The sequence below is a fragment of the Cyanistes caeruleus genome, chromosome 38, assembly GCF_971803275.1.
Source record: "Cyanistes caeruleus chromosome 38, bCyaCae1.hap1.1, whole genome shotgun sequence".
Taxonomy (NCBI): domain Eukaryota; kingdom Metazoa; phylum Chordata; class Aves; order Passeriformes; family Paridae; genus Cyanistes; species Cyanistes caeruleus.
The window spans coordinates 253,338-276,260 of NC_141739.1; the positions used below are offsets into that span (position 1 = coordinate 253,338).

The window sequence follows — 22,923 nt, forward strand, 5'->3', positions numbered from 1 at the left end:
GAATTGTCAATCCCGACGGGGAAAATGGGGGAAAAACAGGGAAAAATCCGGGAAAATGGGGGAAAAACAGGGAAAAATCCGGGAAAATGGGGAAAAATCCGGGAAAATGGGGGAAAAACAGGGAAAAATCCGGGAAAATGAGGGGAAAATCGGGAAAAATGGGGGGAGACTGGAAAAGAAAAGGGAGAAGATGGAAAAAAAGTGGAAAGGATGGAAAAAATGGGGAAAATCCCAGGGAAAAGGTGGAAAAAACCAGAGCAAGGGTTTGGAAAAGCAGGAAAAATCCGTTTATTCCCTCGGGGGCTGATTCCAGAGGGGAGGAGAATTCCAGGGGGGAATTCCAGGGGCTGATCCCAGGGAATTCCGGGGGCTGATCCCAGGGAATTCTGGGGGCTCATTCCAGGGAATTCCGGGGGCTCATTCCAGGGAATTCCGGGGGCTGATCCCAGGGAATTCCGGGGGCTGATCCCAGGGAATTCCGGGGGCTCATTCCAGGGAATTCCGGGGGCTGATCCCAGGGAATTCCGGGGGCTGATCCCAGGGAATTCCGGGGGCTCATTCCAGAGGGAAGGAGAATTCCAGGACGTCCCCGGAGCGCAGCAGAGCCGAGCCCTGGATCCCCAGCGGGGTCTGCAGAGAATCCACCTGGGAGAGGGGAAAAAGGGGGAAAAGTCAGGGAAAAATCCGGGAAAAAAGGGGAAAAGTCAGGAAAAAATCCGGGAAAAAATTGGGAAAAATCGGGAAAAATCTGGGAAAAAAAGGGGAAAAGTCGGGAAAAAATCCGGGGAAAAAATAAGGAAAAGTGAGGGAAAAATTTGGGAAAAAAGGGGAAAAGTCGGGGAAAAATTCGTGAAAAAAAGGGGGAAAAGCCAGAGAAAAGGGGGAGAAAAAACGGGAAAAAAAGCCAAGAAAAATGGGGGGAAAAGCCAAAGGAAATGGGAAAAAAAACATAAAAAATGGGGAAAAAAGCTGGGAAAAATGGGAGGAAAGGCAAGAAAAATCAGGGGGAAAATGGGGAAAAAAAGGGTGAAAAAAATGGGATAAAAACCCCGTGAAAAATGGGGAAAAAATGGGAAAAAGTTCTGAAAAAATGGGGGGAAATCCGGGAAAAAAAATGGGGAAAATCCTGAAAAAAATCCGGAAAAAATGGCAGAAAATCCTGAAAAAAAATCCAGAAAAAATGGGGGGAAATCCGGGGGGAAAAATGGGAAAAATCCAGAAAAAGTGGGAAAAATCCTGAAAAAAATCCTGAAAAAATGGGAGAAAATCCTGAAAAAAAATGGGAAAATCCTGAAAAAAATCCTGAAAAAATGGGAGAAAATCCTGAAAAAATCCAGAAAAAATGGGAGAAAATCCTGAAAAAATGGGGGAAAATCCGGGGAAAAAATGGGAAAAATCCGGAAAAAATGGGAAAAATCCTGAAAAAAATCCTGAAAAAATGGGAGAAAATCCTGAAAAAAAATCCTGAAAAAATGGGGGGAAATCCGGAAAAAAATGGGAAAATCCTGAAAAAAATCCTGAAAAAATGCGAAAAAATCCTGAAAAAATGGCGAAAATCCTGAAAAAAATCCTGAAAAAAAATGGGAAAAATCCTGAAAAAAAAATCCAGAAAAAATGGGGGAAAATCCAGGAAAAAATGGGGAAAAATCCTGAAAAAAATCCGGGAAAAATGGGGGAAATGCAGGAAAAAATGGGGAAAATCCTGAAAAAAATCCGGGAAAAATGGGGGAAATCCAGGAAAAAATGGGGAAAATCCTGGAAAAAATCCGGGAAAAATGGGGGAAATGCAGGAAAAGAGGGAAAGGCGTGGGAATGATGGAAGGGGAAGCACCTGCAAGGCTCCGGTTTGCGGATCGGCGGCCCCGAGCTCGGCGGGCACCAGGATCCCGCTCCAGAGGGAAAAGCGCGTCCGGCGGCCCCGGGCGGATCCCAGGAGCCGCAGGAATCGCTCCCGGAGCGCGGCCCGGGCGCGCTGCTCGGCGCCGGGATCCCGGGGATCCTCCCGGGAATTGTCCTGGGAATCCCCCCGGGAATCCCGGGAATTGTCCCGGGAATTGTCCCGGGAATTGTCCCGGGGATCCTCCCGGGAGAAGCCACGGGCGCCGGAGCTGTCGGGGCCCCGCGGGAGGCGCAGAATTCCCACGGGAACCGGGATGGGATCGGCCATGGAGAGCCTGGGAAAGGGAACCGGGAACCGGGAACCGGGAAAAGGGGGGAAAGAGGGAAAAAACGGGAAAAGAGGGCGCTGAGCGCTCCAAGAGCTCCCGGTCCCGGTCCCGGGTGGGATTCTCAGTCCCGATCCCGTTCCCAGTCCCGGTCCCGGTTTCCCGTTCCCATTCCCGCTCCTGTTCCCAGTCCCGGTCCCGTTCCCAGCACCGATCCCAGTTTCCCGTTCCCGTTCCCAGTATCCCGGTCCCGTTCCGGTTCCGGTTCCCGTCCCGGTTCCCGTTCCCGTTCCGGTTCCCGTTCCCATTCCCAGTATCCCAGTACCGTTCCCAGTATCCCAGTCCCTGTTTCCCGGTACCGTTCCCAGTATCCCGGTACCGTTCCCAGTATCCCGGTACCGTTCCCAGTATCCCGGTACCGTTCCGGTTCCCGTTCCGGTTCCCGGTTCCGTTCCCGTTCCCGCTCCGCTCCCGTTCCCGTTCCCATTCCCAGTATCCCGGTACCGTTCCCAGTATCCCGGTACAGTATCCCGGTACCGTTCCGGTTCCCGTTCCGGTTCCCGGTTCCGTTCCCGTTCCCGCTCCGCTCCCGCCCCCCGCGGGTCCCGGCCCCGCTCGCGCCGCCGCTCCGCAGATTCGCCACCCAACCCCCCCCAATCCCCGGGACCCCGCTGCCACCGGAGCCCCCTCCCCTCCCTCCCTCCCTTCCCCCTCCCCCCGTTCCCACCTTTTCCCGGTTTTCCCGGGATTTTCCCGGGATTTTCCCGGGATTTCCCCCCGTTCCCCCGCCGTGACGAATCTGCCGCCCTTAACCCCGCCGCAGATTCGCCTCGGCAGATTCGCCACAACCCCCTCCCCCCCTCCCTGCCCCCCTCTCCCTTCCCCTCCCTCCCCTCTCCCCTCCCCCTGCTCCCACCCGTCCCCGCCGCCCGGGGAATATTTTATATCCATTTATTTACATCCATTTATTTATTAGCGTTATTCCCCCCCCCGTGACGAAAGTGCGGCGGCGGCGGCGGCGCGGGGGCCGTTGCGGCGGCGGCGGCTCCGCTCGGTGCCGCTCCCGGTGCCGGGGCCTCCCTCGTTACCGGGGCGGCCCCCGGGGGCTCCGGGCGATGCCCTGAGGCTCCTCCCGGAGCTCCGCCATGGACGAGGCCGAGCCCGCAGCGGGGGACGCGGCCCCGGAGGCCGCTGAGGCCTCGCCCGGGGGCGGCCGGGGCAGGCCCGGGGCCAAACGCGTCACGTTCCCCTCAGACGAGGACATCGTGTCCGGGGCCGTGGAGCCCAAGGACCCCTGGAGACACGGTGAGGGACCGGGGGGGACCGGGGGGGACCGGGGGGGACCGGGGGGGGACCGGGACACGGTGAGGGACCGGGGGGGACACGGTGAGGGACGGGGGGGACCGGGGGGGACCGGGGAGGGCAACGGGACACGGTGAGGGACCGGGGGGGACCGGGGAGGGCAACGGGACACGGTGAGGGACCGGGGGGGACCGGGGAGGGACCGGGGGGGACCGGGGGAGACCGGGGAGGGCAACGGGACACGGTGAGGGACCGGGGGGGACCGGGGAGGGACCGGGGGGGACCGGGGAGGGACCGGGGGGGACCGGGACACGGTGAGGGACCGGGGGGGACCGGGGGGGACACGGTGAGGGACCGGGGGGGACACGGTGAGGGAACGGGGGGGACCGGGACATTGTGAGGGACCGGGGAATGGACGGGGAAAGGGACCGGGAAAAGGGACCGGGGACCCGGGAAGGGGCTGAGGGAGCGGGGGGCGGAACAGAACCGGGGCCTGGAGTGCTCCAAAATAACCCCAAAATAACCCCAAAATAGCCCCAAAATAACCCCAAAATAACCCCAAAATAACCCCAAAATAACCCCAAAATAAACCTAAAATAACCCCAAAATAACCCCAAAATAAACCCAAAATATCCCCAAAATAAACCCAAAATAAACCTAAAATAACCCCAAAATAACCCCAAAATAAACCCAAAATATCCCCAAAATAAACCCAAAATAAACCCCAAAATACCCCCAAAATAACCCCAAAATAAACCCGAAATAACCCCAAAATAAACCCAAAATAAACCCAAAATAACCCCAAAATAACCCCCAAAATAACCCCAAATACCCCCAAAATAACCCCAAAATAACCCCAAAATAAACCCCAAATATCCCCAAAACCGGACCTGGAGTGCTCCAAAATATCCCCTAAAACTGGCTCGGAATATTCCCAAAATATCCCCAGAATATCCCCCTTTTCCCACCCCTTTTCCCACCCCTTTTCCCACCCCTTTTCCCACCCCTTTTCCCACCTTTTTTCCTCCCTTTTCCCACTCTTTTCCCATCCCATTTTTCCCCATTTTTTTCCCCATTTTTCCCCATTTTTTCCTCATTTTTCCCCATTTTTTCCCCATTTTCCCCATCCCAACCCCCCCAAATCCCTCCCCTCCCCCTCCCCTCCCGTTTTCCCGGCTGATCCCGGATTTTTCCCGGATTTTTCCCGGATTTTTCCCGGATTTTTCCGGGGTTTTTCCCGGATTTTCCAGCCCAGAACGTGACTGTGGATGAGATCCTGGCCGCTTACCGCCAGGCCTGCCAGAAGCTCAACTGCCGCCAGATTCCCAAACTCCTCAAGCAGATCCAGGTAATTCCCGGCATTCCCAAAATCCCGGCATTCCCTGGGAAAAAATTCCCGCCTTTCCCGCCTTTCCAGCACAAAAAATCCCGCTTTTTCCATCATAAAAATCCCCTTTTTTCCGCATTTTCAGCCCCCAAAAAATCTCATTTTTCCCGCTTTTCCAGCCCTAAAAAATCCCATTTTTCCCACCCCAAAATTCCCACTTTTCCCACCCCAAAATTCCCGTTTTTCCCACTTTTCCCACCCCAAAATTCCCGTTTTTCCCACTTTTCCAGCCCCCCAAAATCCCCTTTTTCCCGGGAAATCCGGGATCAGACTTTGGGATCAACCCCAATCCAGGTTTTTCCATGGGAAAATTCCCAGTTTTTCCCCCTCCCCCCCCAACTTTTCCCGGATTTTGGGGATTTTGGGGATTTCTCCTCCCAAAAATTCCCATTTTCCCGCTTTTCCCGGGAAAGGTTTGGGCTCAATCCCGGATTTTTCCCCGCCCACCTTTGGCTTTTCCGTGGGATTTTTCCCCTCTGGAGAAATTCCCAATTTTCCCTCGCAGAAAATTTGGGGAATTTTTTGGGAATTTCTCAAAACTCCCGAATTTTTCCCCGTTTTTTTTTCCATTTTTCCCTCGCGTTTTGCTCCAGAAATTCCCGGGATTTTCCATCCTCCCTTTCCAAGCTGAGAATTCCCGAATTTTCCCAGGTTTTTCCCGTTTTTCCCCCTCAATTCCCCTTTCCCAGATTGGAAAATTCCCGTTTTTTTTGTGTTTTCCAGGAATTTAAGGATCTGGCTCCCAGGATTGACTGCTTGGATCTCAAGGGTGAGTCCCTTTTCCCAACTTTTCCCAACTTTTCCCGACTTTTCCCAACTTTTCCCGACTTTTCCCAACTTTTCCCGGAGTTTTCCCGGAGTTTTTCCCAGTTTTTTCCGGCCCTTTCGGGTCTCGCTCTTCCCGAGGGAATTCCCGGCTGGGAACGCAGCAAAATCTGGGAATTCCTGGGTTTTTATCCGGCCAAATTCTTCGGGAAGCGCTCCCGGATCCCAGGCGGGAATTCCTCGGGAATTCCTCGGGAATTTGGGGGGAAATTTCTTGGGATTTTCTCGGGAATTTTGGGGGAATTTCCCGGGATTTTCTGGGGATTTTCCCAGGAATTTCTCAGGAATTTCTCAGGAATTTCTCAGGAATTTCTTGGGATTTTCTGGAGAATTTCTCAGGAATTTTCCAGGAATTCTCCAGGAATTTTTTCAGGATTTTCTGGGGAATTCCTCAGGAATTTTTGGGGGGGAATTTCTCGGGATTTTCTGGGGATTTTCCCAGGAATTTCTCAGGAATTCTCCAGGAATTTCCCAGGATTTTCTGGGGATTTTCTGGAGAATTCTCCAGGAATTTCTCAGGACTTTCTTGGGAATTTCTCAGGAATTTCCCAGGAATTTTCCAGGAATTCTCCAGGAATTTTTTCAGGATTTTCCGGGGAATTCCTCAGGAATTTTTTGGGGTGAATTTCCCGGGATTTTCCGGGGGATTTCCCCGGCTTTTCCCGGCCGTTCCCGGTTCCCATTCCCGGAATTCCGGGCTGTTTTTTTTCCAGGGGAAAAGTTGGATTATCGCTCCTGCGAGGCCATGGAGGAAATCTTCAAACGCCTCCAGTTCCGGCTCCTCGACCTGGAGCAGACCAGCCTGGACGAGGACGTGAGTGAATTCCCAGAAATCCCAGGAATTCCCAGAATTCCCAGAAATCCCCAAAAATCCCCGGGATTTCCCCAGGGGTTTTCCGGCTTTTTCTGGGATTTTTCCGGGATTTTTTTCAGGGTTTTTTGGGATTTTTCTGGGATTTTTTTCAGGGTTTTTTGGGGATTTTTCTGGGATTTTTTTCAGGGATTTTTGGGGATTTTTCTGGGATTTTCCCGGATTTTTTTCAGGGTTTTCTGGGATTTTCCCGGGGTTTTTTCAGGGTTTTTTTTGGGATTTTTCCGGGGATTTTCCCAGGGTTTTTTCAGGGTTTTTTGGGATTTTTCTGGGATTTTCCTGGGATTTTTTTCAGGGTTTTTTGGGATTTTTCTGGGGTTTGCCCGGTGTTTTCCTGGGATTTTTTTCTGGGGTTTTTCCAGAGTTTTTCTGGGATTTTCATGGATTTTTTTCCCGGATCTTTCTGGATTTTCCCGGGGTTTTTCTGGGATTTTCCTGGGGTTTTCCCGGATTTTTCCAGGGGTATTCCCAGGAATTTTCTGTGACTTTCCCAGGGATCTTCCCGGGGTTTTCCTGGGATTTTCCCCCCGTTTTCCCGGCTGTTTTTCCGGCTGTTTCCCGTTGTTTTTCCCACTTTTCCCGTTGTTTCCCGTTGTTTTCCGGCCATTTTTCCCACTTTCCCGTTGTTTTTCCGGCTGTTTTCCCGCTGTTTTTCCCGTTGTTTCCCGTTGTTTTCCCGTTGTTTTTCCGGCTGTTTTCCCGTTGTTTTCCCGTTGTTTCCCACTGTTTTTCCCGTTGGTTTTCCCGTTGTTTTCCTGCTGTTTTCCCGTTGTTTTCCCACTGTTTCCCGCTGTTTTTCCCGCTGTTTCCCGCTGTTTTCCCGTTGTTTCCTGCTGTTTTTCCGGCTGTTTTCCCGCTGTTTTCCCGCTGTTTTTCCTGCTGTTTTTCCGGCTGTTTTTCCGGCTGTTTTTCCGGCTGTTTTTCCGGCTGTTTTCCCGCTGTTTTCCCGTTGTTTCCCGCTGTTTTTCCGGCTGTTTTCCGGCTGTTTTTCCGGCTGTTTTCCGGCTGTTTTTCCGGCTGTTTTCCCGCTGTTTCCGGCTGTTTTCCGGCTGTTTTCCAGTTGTTTTCCGGCTGTTTTCCCGCTGTTTTCCCGCTGTTTTCCCGTTGTTTTCCCCGCTGTTTTCCCATTGTTTCCCGCTGTTTTTCCGGCTGTTTTCCCACTGTTTTCCCGCTGTTTTCCCGCTGTTTTCCCATTGTTTTTCCCGCTGTTTCCGGCTGTTCCCCGCAGGGCGCCTCGGCGCTGTTCGACATGATCGAGTACTACGAGTCGGCCACGCACCTCAACATCGGCTCCAACAAACACCTGGGGCCCCGCGGCTGGCAGGCGGCCGCACACATGATGAGGAAGGTGAGAATTCCCGGAAAACATTCCCAAAATTCCCAGATTTCCAATCAAATTCCCAAAAATCCCCCCAAAATCCCCCAATTCCCAGGGCTTTCCCCCAAATTTTCCCTGAATTTTTGGCGTTTCCGGGGGTTTTTGTGCCCTGGGAGGGGCAGGCGGCCGCACACATGATGAGGAAGGGGAGAATTCCCGGGAAACATTCCCAAAATTCCCAAAATTCCCAGGAAATTCCCGAATTTCCCCAAAATCCCCCAATTCCCAGGGTTTTCCCCCAAATTTTCCCCAAATTTTTGGTGTTTCCGGGGGTTTTTGTGCCCTGGGAGGGGCAGGCGGCCGCACACATGATGAGGAAGGTGAGAATTCCCGGGAAACATTCCCAAAATTCCCAAAATTCCATTAAATCCCCCAAATTCCTGAATTCCCAGGGTTTTTCCCCAAATTTTCCCTGAATTTTTGGCGTTTCCGGGGGTTTTTGTGCCCTGGGAGGGGCAGGCGGCTCCACACACGATGAGGAAGGGGAGAATTCCCAAAAAACATTCCCAAAATTCCCAAAATTCCCAGGATTTCCATCAAATCCCCCAAAATCCCCGAATTCCCAGGGTTTTTCCCCAAATTTTAATTTTAATGAATTAATTAGGGGTTCATTAGGGAGGCCCCGCCCCCGGGGGGTGGAGCCGTTTTCCCGGGAAAAGAAAAAGGGGAGGAGTCTCCCATGGAAAAGCTTTTCCTGGAGTGGTTATCCCAAAAAATCCTGGATTATCCCAAAAAAACCCGGATTATCCCAAAAAAACCCTGGGATTATCCCAAAAAAACCCAGATTATCCCAAAAAAACCCGGATTATCCCAAAAAATCCTGGATTATCCCAAAAAAAGGGCAGAATATTCCATGGAAAAGCTTTTCCTGGCTAAATTATCTCAAAAAAAGGTTGGAATACCGGAAAAAAACCTTTCATTATCCCAAAAAATCCCGATTATCCCAAAAAAGGATGGGATATCCCAAAAAAACCCCCAGATTATCCCAAAATCCCCTGGATTATCCCAAAAAACCCCAGATTATCCCAAAATCCCCTGGATTATCCCAAAAAAAGCTTGGAATATCCCCAAAAACCCCAGAATTATCCCCAAAAAAGGCAAATTATCCCAAAAAAAAGCAAATCATCCCAAAAAAAAAGCTTGGAATATCCCAGAAAACCCCGGATTATCCCAAAAAATCTCAGATTATCCAAAAAAAATCCGGGATTATCCCAGAAAAATACGGGATTATCCCAAAAAAATCCGGGATGATCCCAAAAACCCATCGGGATCCCCCTGGGAAAAGCCTTTCCCGGGATAATCGTGCCGAAGGTTGGGCCTGGTTAATTATCCCAATGATCCCAATTATCCCAATGATCCCAATGATCCCAATTATCCCAATTATCCCAATTATCCCAATTATCCCAATTTTACCCGGCATTATCCCGCTTTTCCGGGCGCTCCCAATTCCTTCCCAACCCCCTCATTTCCCTCCGGCCGCTCCCGGCCTTCGGAATTCCGGAGGCTTTGGAGTCCCCGGGGGGATCTTTGGGAATTCTGCCCCCGGAATTCCCGGAGTTCCCGGGGCTGGGTTTCGGATCCTCGGGAATCTCCGGGATTCGGGGGAAATCCGGGAATTTTTTAGGGGGGGGAATTGGGATTCCAGCCCCGGGAATGAGGCCGGGGCCACTCGGGAAGGATTCCCAGGGGAAATCTGGGAATTCCTGGAGCTTTTCCCAAATTTCCACGTCCCAAATCCCAAATTCCCGGATTTTGGGCGCTCAGAACTCCGGATTCCTATTCCCAACCCCAATTTCCCAGTTTTTCACCCCAAATTCCCATATTTTACCCGGTTTTTCCCCATTTATTTTCCCCAAATTCCCATTTTTTCCCGTTTTTTTCCCGAATTCCCATTTTTTCACCCCGAATTCCCAGTTTTTCCCCCCAGACCAGCTGCCTGCAGTACCTGGACACACTCAGAACCCCTCAATATTGATATTCCCATTCCCAAATTCCCATTTTTTACCCGTTTTTTCCCCATTTTTTTTCCCAAATTCCCATTTTTTCACCCCAAATTCCCATTTTTCCTGTTTTTCCCCCCAGACCAGCTGCCTGCAGTACCTGGGGGGAATCAGAACCCCTCGATCTCGATATTCCCAGTCCCAAATTCCCATTTTTTACCCGTTTTTCACCCGTTTTCTCCCATTTTTTTCCCCAAATTCCCATTTTTTTCCCCCAAATTCCCGTTTTTTCCCGTTTTTGACCCAAATTCCCGTTTTTTCCCCCCAGACCAGCTGCCTGCAGTACCTGGACGCGCGGGGGACGTCTCCACATCCCAATCCCATTCCCAAATTCCCATTTTTTACCCATTTTTTCCCATTTTTTCCCCCTTAATCCCCATTTTTTTCCCCCAAATCCCCATTTTTTTCCCAAAATTCCCATTTTTTTCCCCCAAATTCCCGTTTTTTCCCGTTTTTGACCCGAATTCCCGTTTTTTCACCCCGAATTCCCGTTTTTTCCCCCCAGACCAGCTGCCTGCAGTACCTGGACGCGCGGGGGACGCCTCCACATCCCAATCCCATTCCCAAATTCCCATTTTTTACCCGTTTTTTTCCCGAATCCCCATTTTTTCACCCCAAATTCCCGTTTTTTCCCGTTTTTGACCCGAATTCCTGTTTTTTCCCCCCAGACCAGCTGCCTGCAGTACCTGGACGCGCGGGGGACGCCTCAATACCTGTATTCCCATTCCCAAATTCCCATTTTTTACCCGTTTTTTCCCCATTTTTTTTCCCAAATCCCCATTTTTTTTCCCAAATCCCCATTTTTTTCCCCAAATCCCCATTTTTTTTTCCCAAATCCCCATTTTTTCACCCCAAATCCCCATTTTTTCACCCCAAATTCCCGTTTTTTCCCGTTTTTGACCCGAATTCCCGTTTTTTCCCCCCAGACCAGCTGCCTGCAGTACCTGGACGCGCGGGGGACGCCTCAATACCTGTATTCCCATTCCCAAATTCCCATTTTTTACCCATTTTTACCCATTTTTTTCCCCAAATTCCCATTTTTTCCCCCCAAATTCCCATTTTTTCCCGTTTTTTTCCCGAATTCCCATTTTTTCACCCCGAATTCCCGTTTTTTTCCCCCAGACCAGCTGCCTGCAGTACCTGGACGCGCGGGGGACGCCGCTGCTGGAGGCGTCGGCGCCGTTCGTGGCGCGGGCTCTGCGCATCAGCAGCAGCCTGGTGGTTCTGCACCTGGAGAACGCCGGCCTGGCCGGGAGACCCCTCATGCTGCTGGGTCAGAGAATCCCCGGGATTCCCAAAATTCCCAAAAGAATTCCCAGAAGAATTCCCAGAATTCCCCCGGCCGGGATTTCGGGAATTCCCCCGGGGGGGGGGGGGGAGGGGTTTGGGGAGGAAAGGGTTAAAGGGGTTGGGGAGGGAGGGGGAGGGGAGGGGAGGATTCCAGCCGGGAATTCCGGAGGGAGATTCCAGCTGGGAATTCCAGCCAGGATCGGGTCCCCCTTTCCGGCTCCGTTCCCCCTTTCCCGGCCACATTCCCACGTTTTTCCCAGCCCATTCCCGGCCCCATTCCCGCGGTGTTTTCCCGGTGCCATTCCCGGTTTTTCCCGGCCCATTCCCGGCCCCATTCCCGCGGTGTTTTCCCGGTGCCATTCCCGGTTTTTCCCGGCCCCATTCCCGCGGTGTTTTCCCACCCCAATCCCAATTTTTCCTGCCTCGTTCCCAGCGTTTTCCCGGCTTCATTCCCGCATTTCCCAGTCCCGTTCCCGGCCCCATTCCCGATCCCATTCCCGATCCCATTCCCGGTGTTTCTGATCCCATTCCCGGTGTTCCCTGTGCCATTCCCGATCCCATTCCCGATCCCATTCCCGGTGTTCCTGATCCCATTCCCGGTGTTTATTCCCGGTTTTCCCGGTGTTTTTCCAGCGGCGGCCCTGCGGCTGAACGTCACCCTGCGGGAGCTGTACCTGGCCGATAACAAACTCTCGATCCCATTCCCGATCCCATTCCCGGTGTTTCTGATCCCATTCCCGGTGTTCCTGATCCCATTCCCGGTGTTCCCTGTGCCATTCCCGGTGTTTCCGATCCCATTCCCGGTGTTCCTGATCCCATTCCCGGTGTTTATTCCCGGTTTTCCAGCGGCGGCCCTGCGGCTGAACGTCACCCTGCGCGAGCTGTACCTGGCCGATAACAAACTCTCGATCCCATTCCCGATCCCATTCCCGGTGTTCCCTGTGCCATTCCCGGTGTTCCTGATCCCATTCCCGGTGTTTATTCCCGGTTTTCCCGGTGTTTTTCCAGCGGCGGCCCTGCGGCTGAACGTCACCCTGCGCGAGCTGTACCTGGCCGATAACAAACTCTCGGCTCCCGGGGACGCGGCGCAGCTCGGGAACCTCCTGAGGGCCAACGGATCCCTGCGCACGCTGGACCTGCGCAACAACCACATCCTGGACAGTGGTGAGGTTCTGGGAATTCTGGGAATTCTGGGAATTCTGGGATTGGGAACTGCGCAACAACCACATCCTGGACTCCGGTGAGATTCCCGGGAATAACGGGAATTCTGGGAATGATTGGGAATTCTGGGATTGGGACCTGCGCAACAACCACATCCTGGACAGTGGTGAGGTTCCTGGGAATAACGGGAATTCTGGGAATTCTGGGAATTCTGGGATTGGGAATGGGGCTGGGACCTGCGCAACAACCACATCCTGGACAGTGGTGAGATTCCCGGGAATAACGGGAATGATTGGGAATTCTGGGATTGGGAATGGGGCTGGACCTGCGCAACAACCACATCCTGGACAGTGGTGAGGTTCTGGGAATTCTGGGAATTCTGGGAATTCTGGGATTGGGAATGGGGCTGGACCTGCGCAACAACCACATCCTGGACTCCGGTGAGGTTCCAGAGGGAATCCTGGGAATTCTGGGATTGGGAATGGGGCTGGACCTGCACAACAACCACATCCTGGACAGTGGTGAGGTTCTGGGAATTCTGGGAATGATTGGGAATTCTGGGATTGGGAATGGGGCTGGGACCTGCGCAACAACCACATCCTGGACAGTGGTGAGGTTCCAGAGGGAATCCTGGGAATTCTGGGAATTCTGGGATTGGGACCTGCGCAACAACCACATCCTGGACTCCGGTGAGATTCCCGGGAATAACGGGAATTCTGGGAATTCTGGGAATTCTGGGATTGGGAACTGCGCAACAACCACATCCTGGACTCCGGTGAGATTCCCGGGAATAACGGGAATTCTGGGAATTCTGGGAATTCTGGGATTGGGAACTGTGCAACAACCACATCCTGGACTCCGGTGAGGTTCCAGAGGGAATCCTGGGAATTCTGGGAATTCTGGGATTGGGACCTGTGCAACAACCACATCCTGGACTCCGGTGAGATTCCCGGGAATCCTGGGAATTCTGGGAATTCTGGGAATTCTGGGATTGGGACCTGTGCAACAACCACATCCTGGACAGTGGTGAGATTCCCGAGGGAATCCTGGGAATTCTGGGAGTGGGAATTGTGGGATTGGGAATGGGATTTTCCCAGTTTTCCAGGCCTGGACTCATTGACTCCCGGATTTTTCCCCAAATTCCCAGGAATTCCCGGGCTTTCCCAGCCCTCAGTAACTCCGGAATTCCCGGGCTTTCCCAGCCCTCAGTAACTCCGGAATTCCCAGGAATTCCCAGGATTTCCCAGCCCTCATTAACTCCGGAATTCCCAGGAATTCCCAGGATTTCCCAGCCCTCATTAACTCTGGAATTCTGGGGAATCCCAGCCCTCAGTAACTCCAGGATTTCCCCCCTCATTCCCGGGATTCCCGGGCATTCCCAGCCCTCAGTAACTCCAGAATTCCCAGGAATTCCCAGGAATTCCCAGGATTTCCCAGCCCTCATTAACTCTGGAATTCTGGGGAATCCCAGCTCTCATTAACTCCAGGATTCCCCCCCTCATTCCCGGGATTCCCGGGCATTCCCAGCCCTCCCTCACTGCGGAATTCCCGGCTTTTCCCGGGTTTTTCCCGGCTTTTTCCAGGCCTGGCGTACCTGTGCGAGGGCCTGCGGGAGCAGCGCCGGGGGCTGCAGACTTTGGTGCTCTGGAACAACCAACTGAGCCACGCCGGGATGGCTTTCCTGGGAATGAGCCTGGTGAGCGTTCCCGGGAATCCGCCCGCGCTGCCCGGGGCCTTTCCGGGGATTTCCGGGGATTTCTAGCAATTTCCGTGGATTTTCTGGGGATTTCCGTGGATTTTCTGGGGATTTCTAGCAGTTTCCGTGGATTTTCTGTGAATTTCTAGCAATTTCCATGGATTTTCCGGGGATTTCTAGTGATTTCCATGTGATTTCTGTGGGTTTCTAGAGATTTCCGTGGATTTTCCGGGGATTTCTAGCGATTTCCATGGATTTTCTGTGACTCTCTAGCAATTTCCATGGATTTTCCGGGGTTTTCTAGCCATTTCCATGGGTTTTCCGTGGATTTCTAGCAATTTCCATGGCTTTTCCATGTGTTTTCCGTTGATTTGCCATGGTTTTATTTGGATTTTCCCTGTTTTTCCCTGAATTCCCCCCATTTTTTCCCGGGATTTTCTCTGGAATTCCTCCATTTTCCCCTGTTTTTCCCTGAATTCCCATCATATTTTTCCCTGGAATTTCCCCCTTTTTTCCCTGGATTTTCCCTGAGTTCCCCCCATTTTTTTCCCTGGATTTTCCCTGAATTCCCCCAATTTTTTCCCGGGATTTTCCCTGGATTCCCCCCATTTTTTCCCTGAATTCCCCCATTTTTTCCCCTGTTTTTCCCTGAATTCCCCCCATTTTTTCCCTGAATTTCCCCATTATTTTCCCGGGCTTTCCCCTGAACTCCTCCCATTTTTTCCCGGGATTTTCCCCTGGAATTCCCCGTTTTTCCCGTTTTTCCCGGCAGCCGCACACGCAGAGCCTGGAGACGCTGAACCTGGGTCACAATCCCATCGGGAACGAGGGCGTCCGGAACCTGAAGAACGGATTGATCGGGAACCGCTCCGTGCTGCGCCTCGGCCTGGCCTGCACCAAGCTCACCTGCGAGGGTCCGTCACCCAATTCCCGGCAATTCCCGGCCTTTCCCGGCCTTTCCCGGGAATTCACAGCATTTCCCGCCATTTCCCGCCATTTCCCGCCATTTCCCAGCATTTCCCGGGAATTCACAGCATTTCCCGCCATTTCCCAGCATTTCCCGGGAATTCCCAGTATTTCCCACCCTTTCCTGGCGTTCTCGGTGATGTTTCCAGGTGTTTTTTCCCGCCATTCCCGCTGATTTTTCCCGCCATTCCCAATGATTTTTCCCGTTGTTTTTCCCGCCATTCCCGCTGATTTTTCCCGCCGTTCCCGCTGATTTTTCCCGCTGATTTTTCCCGCTGATTTTTCCCGCCGATTGATTTTTCCCGCCGATTGATTTTTCCCGCCGATTGATTTTTCCCGCCGATTTTTGATTTTTCCCGCCGTTGGTTTTTCCCGCCGATTGATGTTTCCCGCCGTTGTTTTCCCGCCGCAGGCGCGGTGGCCGTGGCCGAGTTCGTGGCCGAGAGCTCCCGGCTGCTGCGCCTGGACCTGCGCGAGAACGACATCAAGACCGGGGGGCTGATGGCGCTGTCGCTCGCCCTGCGCGTCAACCACTCCCTGCTGCGCCTCGACCTCGACCGCGAGCCCAAGAAGGAGGCGGTCAGTCCCCGGAATTCCCGGGAATTCCCGGAATTCCCAAAAACCCCCAAAAATCCCCCGAAATCCCCAAAAATCCCCCAAAATCCCCGCGGTTCCCGGGCGTTTCTGGAGGGGGAAACGGGGATTTTGGGGGTTTTGGGGGGTTTGTGAGCACAAGGGGAGGTTGGTGCATCCTGGGATTCCTGATATTCCCGAAAAGTTCCTGGAATTTCCCCAAATTCCCTGAAATTCCCAAAAATCCCCCAAAAATCCCCAAAATCCCGGTGGTTCCCGGGCGTTTCTGGAGGGGGAAATGGGAATTTTGGGGGTTTTGGGGGGGGGGGGGGGGGTTGATTGTGAGCACAAGAGGGAGTCCCATAATTCCTGATATTCCCAAAAAATTCCTGGAATTTCCCCAAATTCCCTGAAACTCCCAAAAATCCCCAAAAATCCCCCAAAATCCCAGCGGTTAGAATTCCCAAAATTCCCAGAATTCCCAGGATCCCGGAGCAGGAAGCGGCTCCTGAGCTCTGGGGCTTCGGGCTTGGGATTTCCCAGGATTTTCCAGGTTTTCCCAGGTTTTTCCAGGATTTTCCAGGCTTTTCCCATGGATTTGGGATTTCCTGGGAATCTCAGCTCCGGGAATTTCGGGAATCTCCGGGATCCAACCCTTCGCGTTCCCGCATTCCCGTGCTCTTCATTCCGTTTCCACCGACGGATTTTCCGGATTTTCCGGATTTTCCGGATTTTCCCCACTTCCCACCCGGAATCCCGGGAATCTCCGACCTTCCCTGGAATTCCCAAATCCCTTTTTTTTTCCCCCGGAAAACCCCCCAAATTCCGATTTCCCCTCTTAAAGGGCCAGCGCCTCAAAAAAACCCCACCCGGGGAAAAAAAACCGGGAACGATTCCGGAGGGGGGGGGGAATTTTTCCCGGGAATTTTTTTTCCCCGGAATTCCCGGATTTTTTTTTTTTCCCGGCAGGTGAAGAGTTTCCTGGAGACGCAGAAGGCGCTGCTGGCCGAGATCCAGAACGGCTGCAAGCGGAATTTCGTCCTGGCCCGGGAAAAGGAGGAGAAGGAGCAGCAGCTCCGGCTCTCGGCCTCCATGCCGGAAATCCCCGGGAACGAGGATCCCGAGGACGACCCCGGAATTCCCGGAATTCCCGGGGGAGCCTCCCCGGAGGAGAACGGGAACGCGGCCCCGGGCGGAGATTCCAGCTCGGACACGGAGGAGGAGGAGGAGGAGGAGGAGGAGGGGAAGGACTCGAGGGAGGTGCTGGAATCCTGCGGGAATTCCGGGAATTCCGGGAACGCCGAGCGCAGGATTTCCGTCTCCAGCCCCGGCAGGGGGAGGAAGATTTTCGTGGTGACGCGCGTGGAAAACGTTCCCGAGGGATCCGGGATCGTTCCCGATGGATCCGGGATCGTTCCCGAGGGATCCGGGATCGTTCCCGAGGGATCCGGAGCCGTTCCCGAGGGATCCGGGGCCGTTCCCGAGGGATCTGGGATCGTTCCTGAGGGATCCGGAGCCGTTCCCGAGGGATCCGGGGCCGTTCCCGATGGATCTCGAGCCGTTCCCGAGGGATCTGGGATCGTTCCCGAGGGATCCGGGATCGTTCCCGATGGATCTGGAGCCGTTCCCGATGGATCCAGGGCCATTCCTGAGGGATCCGGAGCTGTTCCTGATGGATCCGGAGCTGTTCCTGATGGATCTGGGATCATTCCCGGGGGATCTGGGATCGTTCCCGAGGGATCCGGAGCCGTTCCCGATGGATCCGGGATCGTTCCCGAGGAATCTGGGATCATTCCCGTGGGATCTGAGACTGTTCCTGAAGGATCTGAGGCTGTTCCTGATGGATCTGGGATGGTTCCCGATGGATCCGGAGCTGTTCCCGAGGAATCTGAGACTGTTCCCGATGGATTTGGGACAATTTCTGATGGATCCGGATCCATTCCCAACGGATCCGGCGCCGTTCCTGACGGACTTGGGGCCGTTCCCGACGGACCCGGATCCGTTCCCAAGGGATTTGGGGCCGTTCCCGATGGATCTGGGGCCGTTTCCGATGGACCCGGATCCATTCCTGACAGATTTGGGGCCGTTCCCGATGGATCTGGGGCCGTTTCCGATGGACCCGGATCCATTCCTGACAGATTTGGGGCCGTTCCCGATGGATCTGGATCCATTCCTGATGGATCCAGCGCCGTTCCCGACGGATTTGGGGCTGTTCCCGACGGATCTGGGGCCGTTCCCGATGGATCCAGCGCCGTTCCCGATGGATCCAACGCCGTTCCCGAGGGATTTGGGGCCGTTCCCGACGGATTTGGGGCCGTTCCCGACGGATCCGGCACCGTTCCCGATGGATCTGGATCCATTCCTGATGGATCCAGCGCCGTTCCCGAGGGATTTGGGGCCGTTCCCGACGGATCCGGGGCCGTTCCCGACGGATCCGGCGCCGTTCCCGAGCTCCCGCACGCGGCTCCGGCCCCGGTTCCCGAACTGTCGCGGGCTCAGGGCGGATCCGCGGGAATTCCCTGCGGGAGCCCTTCCCGGGATTCGCCGCTTCCCAACGGGCTCAAGGCGGATTTCGCCCGGGCGCTGCCGGAGCCGGGCCCGGAGGGCGACGGGAAATCGGGAATGGGCGAGCACGGTGAGATTCCCAAAATCCCGACCGGCCCGGGGCAACTCGGGGATCCCGGCTTCCGGAGGGTTCCGAAATCCCGGAGTTCCGGGGGTTCTGAAATCCCGGAATTCTGGAAGGTTCCAGGATCCTGAATTTCTGGGGGCTCTGGGATCCCGAATTTTTGGGAGTTCTGAATTCCAGAGGGTTCCAAAATCCTGGAATTCCGGGGGTTCTGAAATCCCGAATTCCGGAAGGTTCTGAAATCCCGGAGTTCCGGGGGTTCCAGGATCCCGAATTTCTGGGGGCTCTGAATTCCAGAGGGTTCCAAAATCCTGGAATCCTGGGGGTTCTGAAATCCGAAACTCCAGAAGGTTCCGGGATCCTGAACTCCGGAAATCCGAAATCCCGGATTCCAGGGGGCTCTGAATTCCAGAGGGTTCCAAAATCCCGGAGTTCCGGGGGTTCCCGGATCCCGAATTCCGGAGGGTTCCGAAATCCCGGATTTCTGGGAGTTCGGAATTCCGGAGGGTTCCGGGATCCCGAATTCCCAGAAATTCCAAGCCCGCCACAATTCCCGAGGGTTTGGAGTCCCTCCTGATTCCCAAAGGTTCTGGGGCCCTGAATTCCCCCCAAAAAACGGGAATGGAGCTGGAATTGGGAGGGAAAGTGGGAATTCTGTGGGAATTGGGGTGGAAAAGTGGGAATGGAGCTGGAATTTGGGGTGGAAAAGTGGGAATTCTGTGGGAATTGGGTTGGAAAAGTGGGAATTCTGTGGGAATTGGGGTGGAAAACTGGGAATGGAGCTGGAATTTGGGGTGGAAAAGTGGGAATTCTGTGGGAATTGGGTTGGAAAAGTGGGAATTCTGTGGGAATTGGGGTGGAAAACTGGGAATGGAGCTGGAATTTGGGGTGGAAAAGTGGGAATTCTGTGGGAATTGGGGTGGAAAAGTGGGAATGGAGCTGGAATTGGGAGGAAAAGTGGGAATTCTGTGGGAATTTGGGTGGAAAATGAAATGGAGCTGGAATCTGGATGAAAATCTGGGAATGGAGCTGGAATTGGGGTGGAAAACTGGGAATGGAGCAGGGAAAACTGGGAATGGAGCTGGAATTGGGGTGGAAAAGTGGGAATTCTTTGGGAATTGGGGTGGAAAACTGGGAATGGAGCTGGAATTGGGGTGGAAAACTGGGAATGGAGCAGGGAAAACTGGGAATGGAGCTGGAATTGGGTTGGAAAAGTGGGAATTCTGTGGGAATTGGGAGGGAAAATGGGAATTCTGTGGGAATTGGGTTGGAAAACTGGGAATGGAGTTGGAATTGGGGTGGAAAAGTGGGAATTCTGTGGGAATTGGGAGGAAAACTGGGAATTCTGTGGGAATTGGGGTGGAAAACTGGGAATGGAGCTGGAATTGGGTTGGAAAATGGGAATTCTGTGGGAATTGGGTTGGAAAATGGGAATTCTCTGGGAATTGGGTTGGAAAACTGGGAATTCTCTGGGAATTGGGTTGGAAAATGGGAATTCTCTGGGAATTGGGTTGGAAAAGTGGGAACGGAGGCGGGAAAAGCGGGAGAAGCAGCGGAGCAGAGCTCCGGAACATTCCGCGGGCGCATTCCCGCAGAGCTGAGCTGCTCCCGGAACGAGCAGGAGCTGCAGGAGCTGCTCCTGGAGGCCAGCCTGGACACGGCTCCGGAGCCGCTCTGAGCGCAGGTGAGCCGGGGATCCAACCCCACAATTCCCGGGAATCCCGGCTTTTCCCAAAAATAATAAAATCCGGGAACATCCAGGAATTCCAGCCTGGCTTTTCCCGCTTTTTTTTTTTTTTCCGCCCTCCCCACCCCGCAGGTTCTGGAAAAGGGGGAGGCTCCGGAGCTTTTCCTCTCTTCCCGCTTCCGCACAAGATTCCAACCAAACTTCGGGATTTTTCGGGATTTTTCTTGGAAAAGAAAAACGGACGGAAAACGCAAAACGAAAAAAAAAAAAAACAAAAACGGAAATGAACCAAAACAAACGGATTTTTCCCGGTTTTTTTGGGGGTTTTTTTCCCTTTTTTTGGGGTTTTTTTTTGTTTTTTTTTTCCCGCCTCCGAGGGGCCGGGAACGGGGCTCGGCATTCCGGGGAATTCCCGGAGCGATTCCCGGCGGGATCCGGCAACACTACAGGGAACCGGGAAGGGCCGGAGCGGCGGGAATTTGGGAATTCCATCCCTAAAAAAAAAAAAAAACAAACGGGAAAATCCCGGGATCGGCCGCTCCCGCGGCGGCCGCGCTTTATTTATTCCCCGTTTCCCTCTCCCGCCCTTTCCCATCCTTTGGGAATTTTTTTTCCCGGTTTTTTTTCCATTCCCCCCCCCCCTTTATTTTTTTTTTTAATTTTTTTTTTTTTTTTTTTTTCCTCTGGTTTTTGTTGTTGTTGTTGTTGTTGTTGTTGTTTTTTCTTCCCGTCTTTATTTATCGCCAGCCGCAGAATTCCCGGGAAAAAAAACCCGGGAGACGCAGAATTCCCGGGAAAAAAAATCCTGGAGACGCAGAATTCCCGGGAAAAAAAATCCTGGAGATGCAGAATTCCCGGGAAAAAAACCTGGGAGATGCAGAATTCCCGGGAATAAACAACAGGAGCTGCAGAATTCCCGGGAAAAAAAATCCAGGAGCTGCAGAATTCCCGGGAATAAACAACAGGAGCTGCAGAATTCCCGGGGAAAAAAACCCGGGAGATGCAGAATTCCCGGGAAAAAAAATCCAGGAGGGAAAAATGGGAGAGGGAGGGGCCGGAATTCCTCGCTGATCCCAAATTTCCGGAGCGACAGAGGAGGAGGAAAAAAGAAATCCGGGACGCGCCGCGGGGAATCTCCCAGCCCGGAATTCCCGAAATTCCCGGAATTCCCAGGGAATTCCCAGAGTGGGGGAGGGGTCGCTTTTCTTTCTTAAGTGCAATAAAATCTTTCAGGGAGCTTTTGGGGCTGGGGGAGGGGTTGGGAATGGGAATTCCGGAGGGATATTCCCGATATTCCGGCCGGGAATTTTCGCTGGTGTTTTCCTGGGCTTGTTTCGTTGGGGTTTTTTTTTTTTTTTTTTGGGGATTTGGGGGATTTTTTAGTCCCGTCTTTTCCCGGTTTTTTTCCGTCTTTTCCCGTTTGTTTTTTTTGTTTGTTTGTTTGTTTGTTTTTCCCGGGTTTTTTTTTTTTGGTTTTTGGTTTTTCCTTGGATTTTCTTTCGTTAACGGCTGTTTTCTAATTAAAGGAATTCTGCATTCGTCACCCGCCCTCTTTCTGGGGGCTCATCCGGGAATTCCGGAACTTTGGGAATTCTGGGATTAAAGGGGGGGGGGGAAAGGGGGTGAAATCCCCCAAAAAAATCCCGGAAGGGGCGGGAATTCCCGCCGGGAATCCCAAAAAAATCCCAGAGCGCAGAGCCGGGGGTGGAATTTGTTTTATTGGGGGCGATCCCGGAATTTTCCCCGGAATTCCGGCGGGATGGGGGTTGGGAGCGGCCCAGATTTGGGGCTTTTCCCGGTTTTTCCCCTCCCGAATTTTGGGAAGAGGTCCCGGGAACGTCTCGGGGTGGGGGAATTCCCGGGCGGATCAGAATTCCTTGGGGTTCCAGGAGCCTTGGGATGCCCTCGGATCTCCCCGCTCCCTCCCAGCGTCTCCCAGTGACGAAATCCCGGGAATAAACCCCGGGAATTCCCTCTGGATCCTCCCAATCCCCTCCAGGAATTCCCAGTGATGAAATCCCGGGAATAAACCCCGGGAATTCCCTCTGGATCCTCCCGAACCCCTCCAGGAATTCCCCAGGATCCAAATCTCGGGAATAAACCCCGGGAATTCCCTCTGGATCCTCCCAAACCCCTCCAGGAGTTCCCCAGGATCCAAATTCCGGGATAAAATCCCACAATTCCCAATCCCCGTTTTCCCACCCCCAAAAAAAGTTCCCCCCCAAAATCCTCCCGGAGCTCTCGCTGCCCTCGGAGGGATCCCGGGGATCCCAGAGAGGATCCCGGTGAGGATCCCGATGGTCTGGATGATCCCGGGGATCCCGGTGAGGATCCCAGTGAGGATCCCGATGGTCTGGATGATCCCGGGGATCCCAGTGAGGATCCCGAAGATCCCGATGATGATCCCAGTGAGGATCCCGATGGTCTGGATGATCCCGAGGATCCCAGTGAGGATCCCGGGGATCCCGATGAGGATCCCAGTGAGGATCCTGAGGATCCCAATGAAGTTCTCGATGGTCCTGATGAGGATCCTGAAGATCCCGATGATCCCAGTGAGGATCCCAGTGAGGATCCCGATGGTCTGGATGATCCCGAGGATCCCGGTGAGGATCCCGAAGATCCCGATGATGATCCCAGTGAGGATCCCGATGGTCTGGATGATCCCGAGGATCCCGATGGGGATCCCAAAGAGGATCCTGATGAGGATCCCAAGAATCCCAGTGATGATCCCGATGATCCCGATGAGGATCCCGATGGTCCCAGTGATGGTCCCGATGGTCCTGTTGAGGATCTCACAGATCCCGATGAGGATCCCGAAGATCTCGATGATCCCAATAACGGTTCTGATGATCCCAGCGATGATCCCGATGATCCCAGTGAGGATCCCGACGATCCCAATGATGGTTCTGATGGTTCCGATGATCCTGATGAGGATCCTGAAGATCCCAATGATCCAAATAACGGTTCTGATGATCCCAGTGATGATCCCAATG

At 53.4% G+C, this 22,923-nt stretch overlaps 2 protein-coding genes across 11 annotated transcripts; one reads left to right on the forward strand and one right to left on the reverse strand.

The window, feature by feature from the left end:
* Window positions 1–264: 264 nt before the first annotated feature.
* GEMIN7 (gem nuclear organelle associated protein 7) lies at window positions 265–2,963 on the reverse strand. Of its 9 annotated transcripts, none has more exons than XR_015281573.1 (4): window positions 2,670–2,779; window positions 1,832–2,174; window positions 441–645; window positions 265–347 (listed from the first exon to the last, which is right to left on the reverse strand). XR_015281573.1 is itself a non-coding variant. In XM_086871996.1 (3 exons), exons 2-3 carry the CDS (start codon window positions 2,165–2,167, stop codon window positions 556–558), a joined length of 426 nt encoding a protein of 141 aa, XP_086728122.1. In that variant the 5' UTR covers window positions 2,168–2,174; window positions 2,893–2,963; the 3' UTR covers window positions 265–555. The 9 variants fall into 9 exon arrangements, 5 of the variants coding, with proteins under 5 accessions (XP_086728122.1, XP_086728119.1, XP_086728118.1 ...); XR_015281572.1 differs by having other exon boundaries at window positions 2,585–2,779; XR_015281575.1 differs by having other exon boundaries at window positions 2,703–2,778.
* A 206-nt stretch (window positions 2,964–3,169) lies between these two features.
* PPP1R37 (protein phosphatase 1 regulatory subunit 37) lies at window positions 3,170–21,471 on the forward strand. 2 transcript variants are annotated; one of them, XM_086871985.1, is made up of 13 exons: window positions 3,170–3,470; window positions 4,718–4,815; window positions 5,578–5,623; window positions 6,393–6,493; window positions 7,779–7,898; window positions 11,051–11,201; window positions 12,227–12,382; window positions 13,963–14,075; window positions 14,848–14,989; window positions 15,454–15,620; window positions 16,584–18,249; window positions 19,839–19,927; window positions 20,063–21,471. In XM_086871985.1, the coding sequence occupies exons 1-12, from the start codon at window positions 3,311–3,313 to the stop codon at window positions 19,919–19,921; spliced, it is 3,003 nt and encodes a 1,000-aa protein (XP_086728111.1). In that variant the 5' UTR covers window positions 3,170–3,310; the 3' UTR covers window positions 19,922–19,927; window positions 20,063–21,471. The 2 variants fall into 2 exon arrangements, with proteins under 2 accessions (XP_086728111.1, XP_086728112.1); XM_086871986.1 differs by lacking the exons at window positions 3,170–3,470; window positions 4,718–4,815; window positions 5,578–5,623; window positions 6,393–6,493; window positions 7,779–7,898 and adding an exon at window positions 8,212–8,248.
* Window positions 21,472–22,923: the final 1,452 nt, after the last annotated feature.

Excerpts from the sequence above, each read along its gene's own strand:
- GEMIN7 (XM_086871992.1), bottom strand. The coding sequence starts at position 2,652 with ATGGGAACGGGAACGGGAGCGGAGCGGGAACGGGAACGGAACCGGGAA. Across the intron at positions 2,175-2,584 it reads CCGGAACGGGAACCGGAACG|GCTCTCCATGGCCGATCCCA; the intron begins GTACCGGGATAC and ends TCCCTTTCCCAG. Across the intron at positions 646-1,831 it reads CGCAAACCGGAGCCTTGCAG|GTGGATTCTCTGCAGACCCC; the intron begins GTGCTTCCCCTT and ends CCCCTCTCCCAG.
- PPP1R37 (XM_086871985.1), top strand. The coding sequence starts at position 3,311 with ATGGACGAGGCCGAGCCCGCAGCGGGGGACGCGGCCCCGGAGGCCGCT. Across the intron at positions 3,471-4,717 it reads CAAGGACCCCTGGAGACACG|CCCAGAACGTGACTGTGGAT; the intron begins GTGAGGGACCGG and ends CGGATTTTCCAG. Across the intron at positions 5,624-6,392 it reads TGACTGCTTGGATCTCAAGG|GGGAAAAGTTGGATTATCGC; the intron begins GTGAGTCCCTTT and ends TTTTTTTTCCAG.